General features: G+C 33.1%; 1 protein-coding gene across 4 annotated transcripts in view; it reads left to right on the top strand.

The window, feature by feature from the left end:
* LRRIQ1 (leucine rich repeats and IQ motif containing 1) overlaps positions 1 to 23,309 on the top strand; it is a 229,395-nt gene that overhangs the window by 47,969 nt on the left and 158,117 nt on the right. For all 4 annotated transcript variants that reach the window (XM_036018605.1, XM_036018604.1, XM_028532854.2 and 1 more), the window contains 3 exons: positions 14,765 to 14,958; positions 15,494 to 15,621; positions 20,374 to 20,447. In XM_036018605.1, the coding sequence (XP_035874498.1) occupies positions 14,765 to 14,958; positions 15,494 to 15,621; positions 20,374 to 20,447 (396 nt within the window). The remainder of the gene's footprint in view (positions 1 to 14,764; positions 14,959 to 15,493; positions 15,622 to 20,373; positions 20,448 to 23,309) is intronic.

The raw sequence follows: 23,309 nt of genomic DNA, 5'->3' as shown, positions 1-23,309 counted from the left end.
TATTTTTGATGCCATGCTATTTAGCACATACAAATTTATAACTTATATATTTTTCTGTTGAATTAATTTGATCATTTGTAAATGTCTCTTCATCTGTATTAATGCTTTCTGCTTTAGTCTTCTGTGTCTGATATAATCAAACTAAATTTCTTTTAGAATCAGACTCTTTAACACCCTTATAAATGAGTGAGGATCTCCCTCAAAGAGCTTTCATTTATGTTGAGTGTATCTATTGATATTTACTGTATAAGAAAAAAATTAGAAAATGTTTGTTTTTATTCATTCACTCTGAGATGAAGATAATAAAACTTTTGCAACTTTACATTCAAAACAGTTTTATAAACTATAACAAAACCAACACACACGCATACACATGAAGGCCACCCCACCAAATACACACATGGTGTGACCACCATACACACATATACAAAAGCCAACACACCGCAGTCACATGCGGTGTCAGCACCACACACACACATGAAAGGTCACTATTACCATATTTTCAAATCTGAGTGTTCCACTTAACATAAGACAGTTGGATTTCCATAGTTTTTTTTTTTTTTCCATTCAATTTGCTATATTTCATGTAGCCTTTGGAAAACTCCACTGTATGTTTTCTTTAAAAATTATACTTTATTGATTATGCTATTACAGTTGTCCTGACTTTCCCCTCTTTGCCCCTCCTCCACCCAGCACCCCCTACTCCCTCAGGCAGTCCCCCCAACATTGTTTATGTCCATGGGTTATATAAGTGCTTTGGCTGCTCCATTTCCTCTACTGTACTTTATATCCCCATGGCTATTCTGTAACTATCTATTTGTACTTCTTCCCTCATCTCTTCACCCACTCTCCCTCTTCCCCCTCCCATCTGGCAACCATCTGGTAACTAACTTCTTTTCTCTTGCTGCTTTTAGAGTCTTTCTTTAAATTTTGGCCTTTTATATATGATGTGACTTGGAGTGGTCCTCTATGCATCCACCATAATTGAGACTCTCTGTGCTTCCTGGACTTGCATGTCTATTTCCTTCACCAAATTATAGAAGTTTTCTTTCACTATTTTTTCATTTTTAGAAAGATTTTATTTGTTTATTTTTAGAGAGGGGGAAGGGAAGGAGAAAGAGAGGGAGAAACATCAATGTGTGCTTGCCCCTCACATGCCCCCAACTGGAGACCTTGCCCTCAACTGGGGCAAGGTGTGCCCTGACTGGGAATTGAACCAATGACCCTTTGCTTCGCAGGCCCACGCTCAATCCACCGAGCTATGCCAGCCGGGGCATCTTTCACTATTTTTTCAGATAGATTTCCAATTTCTTGCTCTTTTGTTCTCCTTCTGGCACACTTATGATGTGAATGTTGGACTTCTTGAAGTTGTCCCAGAGGCTGTTTATCTTACCCTTATTGTTTTGGGATTCATATCTCTTCTTGTTCTGTGTGGTTGTTTTTTGGTTCCTTAGGTTCCAAGTCATTGATTTGATTTTTGGTTTCATCTACTTGACTGATGTTTTCCTATAAATTGTTCTTTATTTCAATTAGTGTATCCTTTGTTTCTGATTGGGTCTTTTTTATGCTGCTGAAGTCCTCCCTAAGTTCCTTGAGCATCCTTATGATCAGTGTTTTGAACTCTGCATCTGACAGATTGCTTATTTTGTTTAGCTTTTTTTTCTGGAGTTTTAATCTGTTCTCTCATTTGGACCATGTTTCTTTGTCTCCTTGTTTTGGCAGCCTCCCTGTGTTTCTATGTATTAGGTAGAGCTGCTTTGACTCTGTGTCTTGGTAGTGTGGCCTAGTGTATCAGGTCACCTGAAGGGTCCAGTGGCACTGCCTCCCCTACCACGCAAGGTGGGTACTCGAGGTGTGTCCTTTGTGTGGGCTGAGTACATCCTCCTCTTGTAGTTGAGCCTTGGTTACTATTGGCAGGACAATGGGAGGGATTTATCTAGGCCAGTGAGCTGTTAGTACTGGCTATGACCACTGACCACCAGTATCTGCTCTCCATGGAGCATCAGCTGTGCAGGGGGCAGTGTGGTGGTGCTCGTGGTCTATAGCTACCCACTGGGTACACTGGCCCTAAGTTTCCACGATGGTGCAGGCCAAGTTAGCCTTCCTGTGTTTTGCCTGGGGCACCCTGCCTGAGCTGTAAAGCAACCTGAGATGGCTGCCACTTGTGCTGGGCGTGGAGATTTCCCAGGTGAAGCCAGGGAATCTAAGCTGGGAATCTAATCTGGCTGCCATTAGGGCTCACTGAGGCTAGCTGTTGCTTGTTGGATAGGATTTAGGAGCCAAGCCCAACCATTCTTCTGGAAAAGCAGCTTGGGTAGGCTGTAAGTTGGGTCAGGTTCTCCAAGGCAGATCAAATAGTGTCAGCCATGTTGTTAGAGTCTCAGATAGGGTGCCAGTTTTCTGACTCTGTGGAGGTAGGGCTTAGCAAAGGGACAATGGCCTCTGCTTACCTTGATACCAGATGCTTCAGTTTCATCCTGTATGCCACTGTGCCTTTCAAGCTGCTACCCCAGTGCTGGAGCTCACAGGGAATAAGACTGAGTATGTTAATCCATGTGTGGATTCTTTAAGAGGGACTGCTTGGGGCTCCAGAAGTTTCTTCCACTGACTCAATTCCCATTAGTTTTTGCAGCCAGAAGTTGTGGGGACTTACCTTCCTGGCACTGGAACTCTAGGCTGGGTGGCCTGGTGTGGGACTAGGACTTCTCACTCCTGAGATATTCCTCCTGAATTTTTATCTACCACATGGATGTGGGACCAGCCCATTCTGCATCTGCACCCCTCCTACTAGTCTGGGTGGATGTTGTTTCTTTAATTTCACAGTTGTCAGATCTCCATTCACCTTGATTTTGTAGTTATCAGGTTTTCATTCAGCTCAATTTCTGATGTTCCTGAATGATGGTTGTTCTATATTTTAGTTGTAATTTCGATGTGGCTGTGTGAAGAAGCCACATGTCTTCCTACACTGCCATCTTGACTGGAAGTGTCAGTCACAATGCTTCTCTATGCTCCTGAATTGAGAGTAAAAAAAGGCAAATAATGTCTTAGAATTATTATGAAAAAATTTTGACTCCATAGAACCTTTAAACGTGTCTCTAGGTGTGGGAGATTCCTCTGGACCACACTTTAAGAGTCACTGGTTTAGTATTTACATAATGTATCTTTTTCTGTTCTTTTACTTATAGTATTTGTACAAGTTCTATTTTTGGTATGTCTATTATGTAATATAGAATTTTGTTGATTTTGTTATTTTATCAAGGCTGACAAATTCTAACTTTGATTTGTAGCAGTTAGTCTGTAAGAGTAAATTAAGTGTAATTCAATAATTAAGTGCAAAAACTGATATACTTGAGTTTAAATTTACTATTGATTCTATTCTATTTTTTTTCTCTTTGGTTTGGTTGAGGTTTCAACTTATTCAATTTTTTCTTTCTATTTTTACCAGTTGTATAGTAGTATTTTACTATTCTTTGGTTTTCTATAAATATTGTGTCACCTCTTCTTGATTTACCAGATCTAAATTGGTACTTTCCTTATTCCAAGGTGATGATAAGGTTGTAGAACACATAAACTTCACTAACTCCTTTTCAGTTTAATGTGCTGTTGTGTATTTTAATTGGAATTCCTTAAGACATTAGTATTTTATAAAATCATTATCATTTGGATTGGATTCACCCACTTTTTAAAACGTTTCCATTGTTCTTTATTTCATCTTTCATCTACCATATTTCGTCTAGTGCAAGTTTGCTGAGATAACCTCTTTCAGGTTTTATTTGGCTAAATATGTTTTTAACATAATACAGACATATCCATACACATTTGTATATGTATTTGAGATATCAATGTACCATTTGACATATATTTTGCATTATGAATATATTCCATTTTATACGAGCTTTCCCTGCTTAAGGTGATGTGCAAGAATCTGTTAATCTTTGGAAGATAATACTCTTTTCCCTTTTTAAATTTCTTTTCTGGTCTTTTGTTTTCATCAGTTTACTCTGATGTTTCTACTTGTGGTCACCTTAGAATTTATTCTGCATCAGTCTTTTTTGCCTCTTAAATCTGTAGGTTGGCATCTTTCTTCAGTGTTGGAAAATTCTGAGTCATCATTTCTTTATGTATATATATATCTATAGATCTACAGAAATATAGATCCTCCTTGTAGTCTACAATCCTCTTATACTCTTTGTAATTTTCTTTAGCCTCTCTATGCATCACTCTGGATGTTTTATTGTCCTCTATCAGTTTACTAAACCTTTCTTAAGCTGTGTCTAATATAGTGTCCAATCTATCCATGAAAATCTCATTTGTATTATAGTCTTTCATTACAGAATTTTTTTGCTTCTTTTATTTACCATTCTATTAACATTTTATAATGTATAATACATACATTTTAATATGTAAATTTTTAACTTTTATTTTACATGTTTACAAAGTTTTGTTGATTTCTGTGTTTGATAACATGATTATCTGATTCCCTATGGATGTTTTCTATTTTTTGTTTATTTTCTTGGTTTTTGTTGACATGATTTTATCTATGTTAAGTTTTTTTATTGTGTTTCAGTAAGAGAATACTAGGAAAAAACAAAACTGTATAATCCATTTGAAACTATGATGCTGTTATTTTCCTCCAGAGGTATTTATTGTTTCCAGCTGCAAGCACTAGCAATCTCTGTGCAGCTAAATGCATACATGTATTTATATTGAGACTATTAAAGCTGTGCTTCGGTACCTTGGGGGCTGTTCTATATTTGAGTTAATGTATAAGCACATGGAGGTCCCAAGCAAAAGTGAGGTAGGAATTCCCTAGGCCTTTTTCTCTGAGGAGAAAGAACCCTGGAACCCACACTTTTGACTCCCAAGGGTTATATCCTGTCCTTTCCTAGAAAGATATCATAATAGATATCATAAATAATGTGCTCATTTCATTTTTTTCTGGAACTTAACCCTCTTCTATATTATTTTAGTTCTTCAATGCCTTGAGCAGGTGTGTTTATGTTTTGTCATTTTTTTCTAATTATCAATAAAGAATGGTTTCTTGTTACCTACCTACCTAGTCCCTCATTATTGTTAACAGAAAGCCTTTGCTACATTTCCCATTCCTCCCTCCCTTCACCCTGTCTTCTTTTGAGTTGATTGGTATGACTTTCCCCCTCATTTTATCTTTTTTCTTAATTCTTTTAATACCTATATGTTAATTAATTTAGTGGCCCCATGAAAATAAAATGTGCTCAACTTACTTTATACCCCTATGCCAACTTTCCTAACTTATATATGCTTTTTTTATTATTCAGGATTTTACATGCATTTTTATTTAACTCCTCATGGACTACACTATGGTTATTTTATATAGCCAGAATTTGATTATATTTACCCATATTCATTGCTTTTATGCCCTTTACTCTTCTTTCATTTAAGATCTTAAATCACTTTTCTTTTTCTTGATGTAGATCCTTTAACATTTCTTGTGGTCATAGTTGGAAACTTCTACAAGATTTTGCCTGCCTGCAAAAGTCTTATTTCACATTTATATTTGAATCATTTAACCAACTGTATTTTTCTAAATTGAAGTTTATTTTCTTTGAGTAATTTGTAGACATCTTTTCATTATTTATCAATTTCACTGTTGCTATTAAAAATCAGGTATCAGTTACATTTCTGGGAGATCTGAGGGTATTTTCTATGCCTATTTCAAGTATTTTTTCTTTGTTATTGCTGTTACGCACTTTTACTCTGATGTATTTGGTGTGAATTTCTTTTTCATTCATTCTGCTTGAGGTTTGATACAATTAGTGAATATGTGGCTTGCACTCTAATATTATTTGGCTATGTGTTACCCATTTTTCTTCAAATGTTTTTTTCTTACTCATGTTTTTCTCTCATTCTGAAACACTAGATATATGTTACATCTTCTGATGCTAGCTTTTATATTCCTTATATTCTCTTTCATTTTTTTTTGCTGTCTGTAGATAATTTCCATATATTTGTATTACAGCTGAAAATTCTGACTTGCTATTAATCCTGGTTATTGAGTTTTTTTATTTCAAATAATTCTAATTTCCATGTGAGTCTCATTTTTATGGAATTTATTGTTTCTGCTAATTCCTATGACACCTTATTTAATTGAATATTTCATGCAACTTTTTGTCACCTATTTATTTCCCTTAAAATTTAAGCTTTGTGGTTATTCTTACATATGGTATGAAAGTTTGTTCTTTAGAGAGGATTTCTCAGATGCTGGGAATTATAATTTGGATTGGTTTGTGCTACATTTTGAGGGGGAGATTTCTGATCACAGTTAAAGTGAATTTGAGCTGCAAACCTATGAGAGAGCCAGCTTGTGTTTACTAATTTAAGAGGCAGATTTTTCCCCTCTTTTGTTGAGATTTGAGACAATTTAATTTCCTGTCCTCTGGTTGACTATAGGTGATTGGGCTTCCATGTTATTGTGGGATTGTCTGTTACACTTCTTTATTATTGGTGAATTTTGAGTTTTGTCTCCTCAAACTTTGAGTCTATAGAAATTGATCTTCTTATTCATCAGAGTTAACAGTTTTTTTCACGCTGAAAACTGGCTTTACTGGTCTGCTTATTGTCTTTGCCTACCATATTTATTAAGATTTTGGACTGAGAATTGTTAACTTTCTTAACAACTCATTAAGAAACATTTTTAAAAATGTAAAAGCTGTTTTTACATTTACATTTACATTCTAAGTATGCCCTCCTATGTACAGAGTTCCTCCACTTTGCCTCTATAACAAACCCTTTTGAGGATGACAGAAACAGGTTTTCCCGTTTTTCTTCCATTCTACAACCTTTTGTTGTTGGTAGTAGTGGTCAAAATTCTCACAGGGTAGATACACACAGGGTAACAGTTCTATTCCATAGTTACTTTGATTTTTCAAACATACTGTTTTTTAAAATATTACAAAAGAAATGCATTTTCATTTAAAAATTTTAAAAATAGGTATACAATATAAACAGTGAAGTTTTCTCTACTTACACTTGCTCATTTTCATTTTGTAGGATTAACCACTGTTCACAGTTGTTGATGAAAGAGTTAACACCTTGTCCTATGTGATACAAAATTATAAATGCATAGATTTAGATTCAGGTATACTCAAGCATTAAAAGTCTATGTATGTAACTTTGGTTTTACACACAATAATATATCATAGAAATTCTTCTCTGTTAGAATACTTTGTATTAAAGATTATATATATTCATTTTATGAATTTTCCATAGTTTATTTAACTATTTCTTTATAGATAGACATTTAACTTATCTCCTTTTTTTCTTTGCCTTTATATAATATGGCAAAGAATCCCTCTATATACTATTTTATAGTTTTGTGTGTGTTTCTATATAGTGGATTCCTAGAAGTAGAAATGCAAAGTCAAATATACCTTTGTATCTGAAGCTAAGAATCATGGTAATTCACCAGATTGGAATTTTAAACAGTTCTTAGAACAGATTAATCATATATTCTCTGTATATTGATTGAAAATTGTATTGTTTTAATAATCGAACTTGACTGATAAGGTTCATTTATTCTTTCTAGCCAGACATATTATACACTGATCATTGTTTCCTACATATGCACACAGCACTAAGGTGGAAGTGTGTGTAGCATGTTTGAGGAGCAACAAGGAGGTTAACATGTTAGATCATTAACCAAGAGAAAGGGACAGTAGTAGTGGGTGAATTCAGAGATAAGGATTTGTGGGCCATTTTAAGGACTTAGAGGAACTTCTCTCCACTATTGAATATCTAAAAGTAGTCTACATTCATTGTCTCCACTTCCACTGCTCTATCTTCTAAAGCAGGGGTGTCCAACCTACAGCCCATGGGCCTTATGCAACCTAGGTTGGCTATGACTGTGGCCCAAAACAAAATCATAAATTTACTTACAACATTAGATTGTTTTGTCTTCACATGTCACAATGTCACATAAAATAAATGTACATACAATGGCATTTTATTACTTAGATATGTACATTTTCATATTAATGATCACAGACTTGAGAGTTGCTGAATAATTTTAAAAGATTATTGAAAGGGCCGCTGCAATAACTAAGGTTATATGAGGATGTTTTTGCTTATCTGTGGTGGTAGATATCACAAAAATTATGCACAGACCTTTTATTTTTTTGCCCATCAGTTTTCATTAATGTTTGTGTATTTAATGTGTGGCCCAAGACAACTCTTCTTCCAGTGTGGCCCAGAGATGCCTAAAGGTGAAACACCCCTGTTAAAGGGATTGCTCCCTTAATGGCTCTGGCAAAAGCTGCTTCATCACCGCCAAGGCAGTGGCCTCCTCAATACCGTTTTGCCCACACTTAGTCACACTGTTGACCATAAATAAGCTAATGTAAATAAAAATGCCCTTGGTAATTGTAAATTACATAGTTTTATTTTTATTTTTACCAACAACTATGATCGACACAGAATTCAGTTTGCCTTTTCCTCTATTCCTTTTCCAATTGTTCTCCTGCTTTATCTGTTGTTTCCTTCTGGCCCTAATATTTCATCTTTGCTTCTTTTGGGGGTGAACTTTGAAAAGTTTCATAAACATGGTACCCGCTCTAAAGTTAATAGAAAATTTTATTTCTCATTAGCTCTGTAAAACTTAAGAGCCATGTGCATGGCTTTTAAAAATATTGTGCTTAGCTCTGTGCTCAGTGTGTTGGAATGTTATCCCATACACCAAAAGGTTCAGAGTTCAATTCCTGGTCAGAGCACATACCTATATGTTGGGTTCCATCCCCAGCTAGGGTGTGTACAGGAGGCAGCTAATCAGTATTTCTCTCTTAACATCGATGTTTCTCTCTCCCTCCATCCCTCCCTTAAATCAATAAACATGTCTTTAGGTGAGGATTAAAAAAATATTGTGCTTGCTTAAGCCATTTAAATATTTGATTAAGGACTTTGAAGTTACAGAACTACAAATTTATATTGATTAGTATTTCCTTATGCCTGGAAAGAATTGTTCTGTTTCTGTGGGTTAATTGATTTCATCAGATATGCTTTTAAGGCATTCTATATTCCAAAGTGTTTTTTTCATTTCACTAGACTTTAAATTACATTGTGGCTAATATATATTTTACTATTATATGTAATATATTGTTTATAATCCCTTGGAATTGATTATATATAATTGGTCTATTATTTTAATTTAGTCAAATATCTTATAGGGCCAAAAAGTTTACTCCCTGAATGACATCAGATTATTTTCTTTAAGTTACGCTTACTATTTTATAATACAGGAAAATACCAATACATTGATACTGGATAAGAAATTAAAAATATAACATTACTTGTATTTAAGTCTTTTATCCACCTTGAGTTTATTTTTGTGTATGGTGTAAGTTGCTGGTTGAATTTCATTTTTTTGCATATAGCTGTCCAGATCTCCCAACACCGTTTGTTGAAGAGGCTATTTTTACTCCACTTTATGCTTCTGCCACCTTTATTGAATGTTAATTGAACATAGAGACTTGGGTTTATTTCTGCGCTCTCTATTCTGTTCCATTGCTTTATGTGTCTGTTCTTATGCTAGTACCAGATTGTTCTGATTACCATGGCCTTGAAATATAGTTTGATGTTAGGTACGGTGATTCCACCTACTTTGTTCTCCTTTCTCAAAATTGCTGCAGTGGTTTGGGGTCATTTATGGTTCCATATACATTTTTGAAAAGTTTGTTCTATATCTGAGAAATATGTCATTGGTGTTAGGGATTGCATTGAATCTATAAATTGCTTTGGGTAGTATAGATTTTGATGATGTTAATTCTTCAAGTCCATGAACATGGTATATGCTTCCATTTATTTGTATCTTCTTTATTAATTTCTTTCTTCAGTGTTGTGTAGTTTTCTGAGTATAGGTCTTTTACCTTCTTGGTTAGGTTTATTCCTAGGTACTTTATTTTTCTTGTTGCTATAGCAAATGGGATTTTTTCCTAATTTCTGTTTCTGATATTTCATTGTTGTTATACAAAAATGCTTTTGATTTCTGTATTGACTTTGTATCCCGCTGTTTGCCAAATTCACTTATTAGGTTGAGTAGTTTTTTTGGTGGAGTCTGTAGGGTTTTCTATATACACTATCATGTCATCTGCAAACAATGAGTTTTACTTCCTCCTTTTCAATTTGTATGACTTTTATTTCTTCTTCTTGTCTCATTGCTGTGGCGGGGACTTCCAGTACTATGTTGAATAGGAGTGGTGAAAGCAGGCATCCCTGTCCTGTTCCTGATCTTAGTGGGAAAGCTTTTAGTTTTTGTCCATTGAGTATGATGTTGGCTGTAAGTTTTTCATATATGGCCTTTATTATGTTGAGGTGTGCTCCCTTTACTCCCACTTTGCTGAGCATTTTTATCATAAATGGTGTTGTACCTTATCAAATGCTTTTTCTGCATCTATTAATATGATCATGTGATTTTTGTCTTTGCTTTTGTTTATGTGATGTATTACATTTATTTATTTGTGGATATTGTACCATACTTACATCCCTGGGATGAATCCCACTTGATCATAGTGTATGATCTTTTTGATGTTATGCTGAATGTGGTTGGTTTGCCAATACTTTTTTGAGGATTTTAGCATCTTTGTTCATCAGCGATATTGGCCTGAAGTTTTCTTTCTTTGTTGTGTCTTTGTCTTGTTTGGTGACTCAATGATGCTGGCCCCATAAAAAGAATTTGGGAGTCTTCCCGATTTTTGGATTTTTTGTAATAGTCTGAGAAATATAGGGGTTGGGTCTTCCTTAAATGTTTTGTAAAATTCACCTGTAAAACTGTCCAGTCCAGGACTTTTGTATGTCAGGAGTTTTTTGATTACTGCTTCAATTTTGTCAGCTGTTATTTGTCTGTTTAGGCTTTCTTCTTCTTCTTCATTCAGTTTTGGAAGATTATATTTTTCCAAAACTGAATGAAGAAGAATCATGATACCATAGAAGACCTAGAGAAGAAGATAGGCAGGAAAATCTCAGATATTCCATACAACAATATTTTCACCAGTATGTCCCTTAGAACAAGGGACATAAAGAAAAGTATAAACAAATGGGACTTCATCAAAATAAAAAGCTTCTGATGGCTAAAGAAAACATTACCAAAATGAAAAGGGAACCAACTGTATGGGAAAAATATTTGCCAATGATACCTCAGACAAGGGTTTGATCTCCAAAATATGTGAAGAACTCACACAACTCCATACTAGGAAGACAAAGAATCCAATTAAAATATGGGCAAAGGACCTAAACAGATACTTCTTCAAGGAGGACATACAGAGGGCCCAGAGACATATGAAAAGATGCTCAGAATCACTAGCCATCAGAGAGATGCAAATTAAAACCACAGTGAGATTCCACTTCACACTGTTCAGAATGGCCATCATAAACTTATGAACAAACGATTAGTGCTGGTGAGGTTGTGGAGGAAAGGGAACCCTAGTGCAGTGTTGGTGGGAATGCAAACTGGTGCAGCCACTGAGGAAAACAGTATGGAATTTCCTCAAGAAACTAAAAATGGAATTGTCTTTCAACCCAGCAATTCTGCTACTGGGATTATACCCTAAGAACCATGAAACACTAATTCAGAAGAACCTATGCACCCAAATGTTCATAGCAGCACAATTTACAATAGCCAAGTGCTGGAAGTTGCCTAGTTGCCCATCAGTAAATGAGTGGATCAATACACTGTGGTACATTTACACAATGGAATACTATGCAGCTGAAAGAAAGAAAGAAGGAGCCCCTATCCTTTGCCACAGCATGGGTGGAACTGGGGAGCATTATGCTAAGTGAAATAAGCCAGGAGGTGAAATGGCATAAGTGGAACCTAATTAACAAAACAAACAAAATCTAATCAGAGACGTTGAAATTAAGAACAAACTGAGTGTAACCAGAGGGGAGGGGAGAGGGAAATATCACGGGAAGGAATGGAAAGGGCCACAAATGAACATATATGTATAAAGGACCCATGGACAAAGCCAAGGGGGATAGGATTGAGGGTGAGAGGTGGGAGTAGGTAGGGATGGGGAAAGTGGTGGTGGGAAAATGGAGACAACTGTATTTAAACATCAATTAAAAATATATTAAAAAATATGATTACTGCCTAAATTTCAATTTCAATTTCTCTTTTCTTCTTTGGGTCTTCTATGCATTTTCCTGCTTCTCTAAGATATTGTGTAATATATTTTCAGTATAAAAATTCACTTTTAGCATAAAAATATATTCTTTTTTATAAGAATCATTCATAACATTAATTTGCTTTGACTCAAATTATTAGAGATACTGCAATTTTGAAATATAGTCTTTCTTGAAATGTATCTCTGAAATATTTTACAATACACTCATAATCCTATTATCTGAATTTTAAAAATATGGTATAAAGTTAAGTTTTCTTGTGAGATTTTTGTAATGTTATTTGATTTTTTTTATTTCTCCATTTTTGCTGCAAGCAGGTTCTCCCCCCCCTTTTTTTTTCTGTAAATCACAATGCATTGTATAATCTAAGTAACAAATATTTAATTAATGTTTTCATTTTTCCAGGATAAATTGATTATATAAATTCCAGATATTAGTTTTTATACATAATTATGTTTCTGTTTAGATTATGTTTAAGTTTATTATCAAATAATTTCTTTGGTAAAAAAACATATCTATTTCAAGATTTCATTGAAAATATTTTGTGACTTTGACAAGAAAATCAGATTGGAAGTCCATTCTCCAGGGTTTAGCCTCAGTGTTCCCTAGACATACAATACTCACTGAATATGTTCTGTTTACCAGCAGTTTAATCCTTAAATAATATTTCCAGTTTCCTAGAATTGTTTAGTTCATACAACAAGGTATAACCTATAGAGAACATACATAATCCATTGTTCAATCAAAACAGCAATTTATAGATTTTTACTATTTTCCATTAACCATTGTCTAGTTTATTGAGAAATAATTGACATGCATCATCACTACATACATTTAAGGTGTGCAGCCTGATGATTTTACATATACTGTGAACTGATACCACAATAGGGTCATCTAACACACATCTTCTCATGTGGATGCAATTAACAAAAAGAAGAAAATGTTCCGTGTGATCAGAACTGATACAATTTACTCTTTTAAAAACTTTACTGCAGTGTTAGCTGCAGTCATTATGTGGTATATCATATCCCCAGTACTTACATACCTTGAAGGTTTGTGCCTTTCAAGCACCTTCCTCCAATCTCCCATTCTTGACCTCCTGCTTCTGGTAACCACAAGTCTAATTTCTATTTCTATGAGGTTGTGTGTTTTTTTTTTTTTAATTTTTGTTTTAGATCCTACATATAAGTGAGATCATACAGAATATTTGTCTTTCTCTGTCTAACTTACTGCACTTAGCATATGGCCTTCAAGGTCGATCCATGTCATCACAAATTGTAGGATTTCCTTGCCTTTTTTTTTATGGCAGACTAGTTCTTCCATGAAATTTTTACAGACTTTCTCAGCATCCCTTCCCAGTATTTACTACGGTTGGCTTTTTTAAACAACTTTCTGAGTTTTTTTCCTTATGATCCCTCAGCTATGGTCTAAGCCTCCTCTAACTTTTTTTTTATATAGTATCATATTGGTTTTAACTTTATCTGAGCACAAAGGAGGCCACTTGTGACAACCTTAAAATACTTGAAAATATACTAATATTCCTTTGTTTTTATTTTATGTTTTAAAATTTATTTTTTAATTACAGTTGATGTACAATATTATATTAGTTTCAGGTGTACAGCATAGTAATTAGACATTTATATACCTTTCAAAGTGGTCACTTAAGTCTCATACCTAGTACCTGAAAACACACATACTTATTATAATATTATTGACTGTATTCTATATGCTATGCTTTATATTCCTGTGACTATTTGTATAATTAGCAATATGTACTTCTTAATCTCTTTCACCTTTTTTAACTTATCCACCCATAAGTCAATTTATTCTTTGTATATATAAGTTTCTTTCTGTATTGTCTGTTTATTTTGGGTTTTTGATTCCACATATAATGAGATAATATGGTATTTGTCTGCCTTTACCTGACTTAGCATACTACCCTCTAGGTCCATCCACATTTTCATAAATGGAAACATTTAATTCTCTTTATGGCTGACTAATATTCCTTTGTGCATGTGTACAATGAAGTATTCTTTATCCATTTGTCTGTCAATGGATACTTAGGTTGTTTCATTGCTTCATTGGTTATAATATGATTGTACCTACTTTGTGTGGAAGGTAGATATCTCAATATAAGTAAAATGGCATTCTAATGTTATATATTAAAACCTAAGAAAGGATTCAAGTGAAATATGTTAAATTGCTATTTTTTATACCTGAAACAAATATGACCAATATAAGATTATATACCAATTATACTTAATAAATAATACATTTTAAAAAACCAATCCCGTGAAACTGAGTTAAACATTACTTTTTTAAAGAGTCCACATATATATTCATTGTTCTACTGTCATTTGAAAATATAACATTCAGTGCCCAATGTATATCTTTAGCATTTTGTTTAATTTCCAATTGATATATGATGTCATTCAAAAATACATCTCCCAAGTAGAAATTTGCACCAGAAATTACACCAGAAATTTGGGCCAAGCCTTCACTTGTAATTAAAAATATTGGGAAATATAAATGTGCAATTATTGAGAAAAAAACTGAAATTCTCCTTTAAAATCTGGAAGAATCATGATATAAGTGATCTTGAAAATTTTTCTTCCAGGTGGTTTAGAATCTTTGAAAAATCTTCAGAGACTAGTTGTGGACCACAATCAGTTAATTAGTACAAAAGGCCTTTATGATACTCCTACCATTATATACCTGGATTGCTCACATAATCATCTTACTAAACTGGAGGGTATTGAAAATTGTGGATTGCTTCAAATACTGAAGTTACAGGGAAATTATCTAAGTGAGGTAATTGCTTCAACTTAATTGCTTTCTGTGATTAATGCAACATTTTTCTTTTAATGCAAAAATATCAACCAAACATTTTAAAAACAATTTTGATTATTTTTCTTCTTTTTTGTTTACCATCTGTATCTTATTTTCAGTTCATTTTAAACTATTGCACTTTTTTTCTATTTAAAAATATTCACCATGGGATATTTATAAAGAAATCAAATTTAACAGTTTTTCATAATACCAACATATAAGAAATCAAAACTTTTATATTACATTGTAGTATGTAAGTGGGACCAAATTTTCTATCATGCAATTCTAATTAAAATTTATCAGAACTATCTTGTATAGAAAAAGCCAATTCTAATTATGAGGTTAATTCTTAAAAATCTTATTTTTACTAAAATTTTCATTACCTTATACTTTGACTTATGATATGCAGTTTACCAAATATATATGTTGTTAGTTTTGATAGGTTTTATATTTTTAAATTTGGTTAAATGACAAATATTTTGCTTAATATAAGCTAATGACTCAACTTTAAATACAGCTTCCATCCTTGGAGAATCATGTTCTACTGAGAGAACTATATCTGGATGATAACAGCATTTCAGCTGTGGAAGCATTTTCTTTATATTGGCTGCCTTTACTACAAAACCTCTCTATGTCTCAGAACAGGTAAAAATGAACTTCATTTAAGCAATAAATTCAGAAATTATTACTTAAATGTATGATCTTCAAGATAAGAAGAAAACCTGTTAGCTTGTTCAGTGAAAGTATATAATATTAAATTAGTATGTAAATCATAAATACAACTTTATAGATTAAAAAAATTAAAGTGTATTGACATACCCTTGAATTTTAGTAGACTTTCAATGGTTAATTATCCTACTCACTCTGTTTCTTTTTAAAACTATAAATGGAGAGTACTCTCAGGATAGGTTTGTTTATATTTGTAAAGAATATAGTCCTTGGAAAATGCAGGAGGTAGTTAATTTAATTCAGAAGGATGTCTCATTCTCTCAAATGGTACTTATTAAGTCCTGGAAGAATGATTTTTAATCTGTTCTCAACTTGCATGTCTTTTTGTAACTGTTAAGATTGATTTAAATTTGATTTCCCTAAGGGTATAAAATAACACTTAAAAATACTTTTAACATTAAATTGACATAGGTATCTGTCATAGAAGATCCATTTGAAACTACCAAACATCTGGATCTTTGCAGAGAATAACCATTGAAACCAAAACAGGAGCACAAAATGTATATGCCTCCCTCTGCTCAATATTTCATTGAGACTTATTCACTCTAATATGATTAATTTGTTTATGAAAGGCCCATGGAGTAGCAGAAAGGAACCACTTTTAAGAGAAATTCCTTCTTTGTGTTGTACAATTCTGACAAAACAAGTGAACAAGGACAACCCAATGTTGTAGGCATCAGTTCCCCCCAAAGTAAAGTTTTCTCTCAGTCTTAGCCACAGCAGTGTTCATCCTTTGAGCATGTATGTCCCCAGTGATTTAGGTTTCACCTATTAAACTGTTCCATTATTTTACAGATCAAAACTGAATGTTTGTTCAAAAAATTGCCTTAGATCTAAAATATGTTTTAGTCAGATCTAAAATATGAAAGGACATTTATTCCAGAGCCAACTCTATCAGATAACAGTTTTTAAGTAATCTGGGCCATCCAAAAACATATTGGATCTTTTCCCAATATGAGATAAAATTTTAATAGAAATACTAGCCTATCTAGCATATTCCATAGAAATGGTTCTCAAGCCACAATGATAAGCATAATATTTTAAAAGATTAGAAAAATGTATATCAAGAACATTTTTGAGAAAATATGCCTTTAATTTTATTTAATTTAAATCATCAAAGAAATATTCTACTGATAAAAGTTAAAAGTAATATTAGCTGGTAATAAATTTTTGCCCTATCAATATGATATTACTAGGAATTATACATACTAAACTATTAAAATGCTTTTTAGAGAGGACAACAATAATTGGGAAACTTAAGCCAAACACTCATTTATAATTTTGTTTGCTTAGCCTTACATGTTTAGATATTAGGGTGGTGCCTCCTGTTTCAGAGGGTACAGAACTAACACATGTTCATTCCCTAAAAAACTCTTAGGAATAAAAGAACTTAATTTTTGAGCTTAACTATATTTAAAAAGAGATGACATTACTATATAATTAATATATGCTATTTTGAACTTTTTAATAATGTTGTTGCTTACATTTGAATTCATTTTTCATGGGCCTCTCCTGCAACTGTCTACCACTTCTGAAGGGTGAAGGAAGAAGGTCTAGGGAATCAGGGAAATGTGACTGATATGAACAGACAATTATTTTCTAAAATCATAGTAAAAATAATTTTCAACCTTAGGATTTTTTATGATAATGTAATACTATGAACTATAAAAATTATCCATCTTACATGTGCATTGACTTTTTTCAGAACCATATCAGGTTTGGTAAAACTCAGAATCAGCAGATTTAGGTTTGAATTATGAATCTACCATTTATTTGTCAGTTGACATAGAACAACTGTTTTCACAACCCAAACCTCAATTTTTTCATGTGCAGAAAAGGATAGTAATACTTACTTTACCTATTTTATGGGATTTTAATGTAGATCCAAAAGGAAAATGTATGCAAATATATTTTGCAAACCTGAAAAGAATTTTATAAAGAAGATATCTAGATTTGTGTCTGGCATGTCTTTTAAATTACATTTTTCTTTTAATTTTTGATAAATATTTTCATCACAAGGAAGAAATTGTGTCCATATGCTCTTCTTCCAACAAATGAAACGCATATAAAGAATGATACTTAGTACATATTGTTTGAAATACTTGTTTCATCCTGACTTCTGTTTTAAATTTTCATTACGACATGTGACTGTTTTAAGTTTGACTCTATGGAGTTCTAACTGCAAGACTCTCTGGCTTCACAAGCCTTTCTACCTACAGTGAGACTCTAAATAGGAGCAGAAAATGAAAACTAGTACCCATTGGCTGCTCATTGTACAAATCTTTTGCTTTTTGTCGTCTTTGAAATTTATATCTTTTTTATGCCCAGGGCTAATGTGACAAGGTCAAATGGTATTAGGTTTTCACTAATGTCCTTTGTCTTTCTGGTTTGAATTTTCTTAGGAAAAATATACACAGAATGTCAGTAAAAAGAAAAGTTCTAGAGGTCTTTTTTTTGTAACTGTAAAGATTCTACTATTAGGTTTCTACCAAACTAATGAATAGTCATAAAGGTAAAAATAGCCAGTTTCTTGATTAAAATTTCCCCAAAAGAAAAAGAACATGATTCTAAAAACAAGGCTATCTGAAAAGGTAAAATTTCAATATTATACAAGTAGTTGGTCAAACCAAATATTGCTTTGCTTAAATAGATATTTGAAAATGGAGATTTTTGTTTTTAATTCTAAAACTTTATTAGTTATGTTTATTTAATGCCTTCATATAACTTATATTTTTCCTATATGTTGTTTTGTAACTTCTTGGTGAAAATATGATATACTCTGAAAAAGGAGAAAAATTCATTAACAATTAATCTTTCCAAATCCTTTTATTAGAAGAACAAAGACTATTAAATGTAGAAAACAAAGAATAATTTTCTTGTTAGTAAACACATTTATTAAAATTCTATTTTTACTTGAATAACTTTAATTTCTTACTTGTAATAAAATGTAGAACATGCCTGAATAGGACATTAGGGCTTAACTTCACTAAGTATACCTTGACAAAGTTTTAACTTTCTTCTTTTTTTATTTCTCTTTGTTTTTCTATGTACATGTGACATTTCAGTAAATTTTACTATTAAGGACTATGTGTCCAAATATTGAGATATATGTATAAATCTAATGGCCAATATTTTCTCACTTTTTCTATTATTACCTTGGGTTATTCTCCTGGAACTTGGTTTTAAGAAGTAGTGTTGTATAGGTTTAGTATAAATAATAATATTGTATGCATTTAGTATTGGCTACATTCAGAAAGATCTCCCAGCTCAATATTTAGTCTCTTTTTCATCAGTAGTGTCTTTTGTCTCCCTGCTAATATACAACAGGATAGCACAAGAGAGGAGTCTAGGTCAATACAAGGGAAAGTTTTGTGTCCGATGCATGAGGCTCCCAGACACAGTATTATTTCATAAGCTTCTGAATGTAGAACGAACGTATTTTTTTTTTCCATTGCTGGGAGCTGTTAGGAATAAAGATATAGAAATCTGCCAGGCCAACTACAGGGAAAGTATTTTTTAAAAAAGCAAAAGAACTGGAAATTAATGCATACTATTTTTTTTGTACCAAAAGTACTTCTTCAATTGAAGCATATTTTGAATAATTATAAAGTTCCAATATTCATAGGGGAAATTAGTCAGAACATGTTTGTATTTGTGGTGAGAATATACTTTATATGAACAAATTCTTGTCTTATTTAAAGATTTAGGTAATTTGGCTTAATTTTTATTCCCAAATATCTAGAGTAATGTAACATCATGGTCAGAGTAAGTGTAGATTTGTTTTAGAAGTGTAAATTAAACCAAAGTTAATTTTTCCTTTGTGGCTTTTTTCCCCAATGATGTGAACATTTTGAATATTACATTTCTTGCTTGAATGCAGGCTCTTAATGATGATTTTATCTTGGAGAATAATAGAAACTTTTTTAAGTAGGAGGAAAGATTATTATTGTTAGAATTTGAGTATACATAATTTAATAAGAGTATTGATTTTAAATATACTTATAAATTTCTTAAGTTTATTCTACTGATATAAAACATTTTTATTATTGTCATCCTTTGATGTATATTTCCAATTTATAAATAACCTGGTATAACTTTAGATACTTAGAATATTTTTACTTTCAATCTAGTAAACAAAACATTTTAAAATTAAAAACAGAATTAGTGACTCTAATCAGTTATCTGTCAAAATATTAAAAATAAGTATTTTTTATGATTTTTACCTACTGATGGTTTTTATGTGTTTGATCCAGGAAAAATATAAATAATATAAATTCTCTGTAAATTTAGCCTTATACAAAGGCAAGGCAAAACAATAACAACAATATTATGCACTTGTTTTTATTTAAATACCACATATACATTAAAGTCCATGATATTTGTGATTGAAATTGGCAATTCAATGATATTTCTCTTTAGAAATGAATATACATTTTCCATTATGGAGTATACAAATACTTATAATTGTATATTACATTTTAATAAGTACTATTAATAAATGTCATTATGATTATATTTTAGTGCACAAATGCAATTGTATATATAGTTATATATAATTGCATATAATTATGTAATTGTGTTATATAATGTATAATTATATAGTTAGTTCAATAATGTTAAGGATATGCCAATTTAAAATTTTCATGAATTCTATTTTTTTGTTTTTAGTTTGACAAAAATCACACCATTTTATCATTTTGTTTCTCTGGAAAAATTGGATATCAGCAACAATTGTCTTTCTGGTAAGTTTAGAATAATACAAAATCTTTTAAAAAATATATATTTGAGTTTCTGTTCCACATATGACAAGGACTTGTTCTATATAGATGTATTAATGGTATTTACAAATCATAGTATATATATGTATAAGTGCATATTTAGGTGTCTATAATGTCTGTCCAGAATGTATCCAGCCAGATACTATGAAAAATCAAGACATTTACTGAAGAAAATGCAAGATACAAGAAACACTGTACACAGGACAATGATGCCTGAGTTCCCTTTAAAATAAGCACCTTGGGACCTCACACAGTTACCCCAATATGCATAAGCTGCCCTGTTGTATTTTCCTGAATCTCTTCCCTTTCAAAGGTGATTTTAGTTTTGGGAAACGCCAGAAGTCTCAGGGCACCAAATCTGGGCTGTGGGGTAGTGGAGGGGGGGCTGTGTGATCTGGGTGATTTGATGTTTTGCCAACATGCTCTACACAAGACATGATGCATGAGCAGGAACATTGTTGTGATGAAGCTACCAATCACAGTTGCCCATAGCTGTGGCCTTCTGAATCATTCTCAGTATCTGTGCAGGAATATTCAAGCTTAACACAAAATTTGATGCAGATGTGTTGCTCTACCTACTCAGTCATTTTGAATGTGATGGCCACACAGTACACATGCTCCCTCAACAGCTTCTGTCTCCCCAACTGACTAGTATAATGAAGTCATCATAGTTCACACATGAGCACTCCAGTCCACTGTCTTGACTGCAAGGTTACATTAATGTTGCACAAACTGTTCTCGTTATATTAACAATGGCTGGACTTTTTCCAGACAGACCTCTTATATATATATATATATGTATACACACACACACACAATAAGGTATAGAGGAGGAAAAATTTCTCTTCTACCTTCTTAAGTTCTTAGGCTGGCACTAAGAATTAAACTGACACAAGACAAACAAAAAAGAATGCAAGTTTTAATTGTTTTTCTTTAACATGTATATGAGAGTTCTCACAAGCAAAACATTCCAAGAAGTAATTAGACTTGAACACTAATATAGTAAATTGGACAAGAATAGTAAATTGTGAGAACATGACACAGCAAAGGTGCTTAGGTTAAGGAGTTTAATTAAATGGAGAAGTGACTAAAAAATAAGGGGTAGTTTAACAATTTGTACACATTTCTGTTCTTGTGATAAGAATATCTCTTTCTTGGAAAGAAAAGAGCTGTGATCCCTTCTACTGAGAACATACTTTCATCTAAGGAACCACAATTGTGTGGATGCAGATAGACTTTTTACACTGGGACAGGTTATTCCAGCATTTTTACCTGCACATTAAAAGGCAGTCGGGTGCATGAGTCCTTTCAGCAGAAACTGCCTTAGGCACTTAACCTTTCATGACTCAAGTGAGCCAAGACAAAAAATAATGGCCCAAATAAAGGAACAAATCAAAGCTCCAGAAAAATACAACTAAGTGACGAAGAGATAGCCAACCTATCAGATGCACAGTTCAAAGCAGCGGTAATCAGGATGCCTACGGAATTGGTTGAATATGGTCACAAATTAGATGAAAAAATGAAGGCTATGCTGAGTGAAATAAAGGAAAATATACAGGGAACCAACAGTGATGGGAAGGAAACTGGAACTCAAATCAACGGTGTGGACCAGAAGGAAGAAAGAAACATTCAACCAGAAAAGAATGAAGAACGAGAATTTTAAAAAATGAGGAGAGGCTTAGGAACCTCTAGGACATCTTTAAATGATCCAACATCTGAATCATAGGGGTGCCAGAAGGAGAAAAGGAAGACCAAGAAATTGAAAACTTATTAGAACAAATAATGTAGGAGAACTTTCCCAATCTGGCAAAGGAAATAGATTTCCAGGAAGTCCAGGGAGCTCAGAGAGTTCCAAACAAGTTGGACCCAAGGAGGAACACATCAAGGCACATCATAATTACATTATCCAAGATTAAAATTAAAGAGAGAATCCTAGAAGCAGCAAGAGAAAAGGAGACAGTTACCTACAAAGGAGTTCCCCTAAGACTGTCAGCTGATTTCTCAAAAGAGACTTTGAAGGCAAGAAGGGGCTGGAAAGAAGTATTCCAAGTCATAAAAGGCAAGGACCTACATCCAAGATTACTCTGTCCAGCAAAGCTTTCATTTAGAATGAAAGGGCAGATAACGTGCTTCTCAGATAAGGTCAAGTTAAAGGAGTTCATTGTCACCAAGCCCTCATTATATGAAATGTTAAAGGGATTTATATAAGAAAAAGAAGATAAAAAATATGAACTGTAAAATGACAACAAACTCACAGTTATTAACAACCACACCTAAAACAAAACCAAAAGAAACTAAGCAAACAACTAGAACAGGATCAGAATCACAGAAATGGAGGTCACATGGAGGGTTATCGGCAGGGGAGTGGGAGGGGAAAAGAGGGGGAAAAGGTATAGAGAATAAGTAGCATAAATGGTGGGTAGAAAATAGACAGGGGGAGGTTAAGAATAGTATAGGAAATGTAGAAGCCAAAGAAATTACATGTATGACCCATGGACATGAACTAAAGGGGGGGAATGTGGGTGGGACGGAATGTGCAGGGTGGAGGGGAATAAAGGGAGGGAAATGCGACAACTATAATAACATAATCAATAAAATAACATAATCAATAAAATATATTATAAAAAAAGAATATCTCTTTCCTCCTAGTATAGGGAGGGCATCTTTCACATAGGAATTTCATCTCCTGCTTTAAAGAAAAATAAGGATGATCAGAGTACTTTTGCATCTGCTGTTTTTAGACTTCCATATGTCCGCTTGAAGCTGCATGTTCTGAGCTCCTTCAAAGTCATGGTGAAATAATTTCATTGCATTTTTTTCCACTTT

Source organism: Phyllostomus discolor, chromosome 2 (assembly GCF_004126475.2).
Source record: "Phyllostomus discolor isolate MPI-MPIP mPhyDis1 chromosome 2, mPhyDis1.pri.v3, whole genome shotgun sequence".
NCBI lineage: Eukaryota > Metazoa > Chordata > Mammalia > Chiroptera > Phyllostomidae > Phyllostomus > Phyllostomus discolor.
Note: the sequence above shows the minus strand (reverse complement) of the source record. Positions and strands in the feature narration are given on the sequence as shown.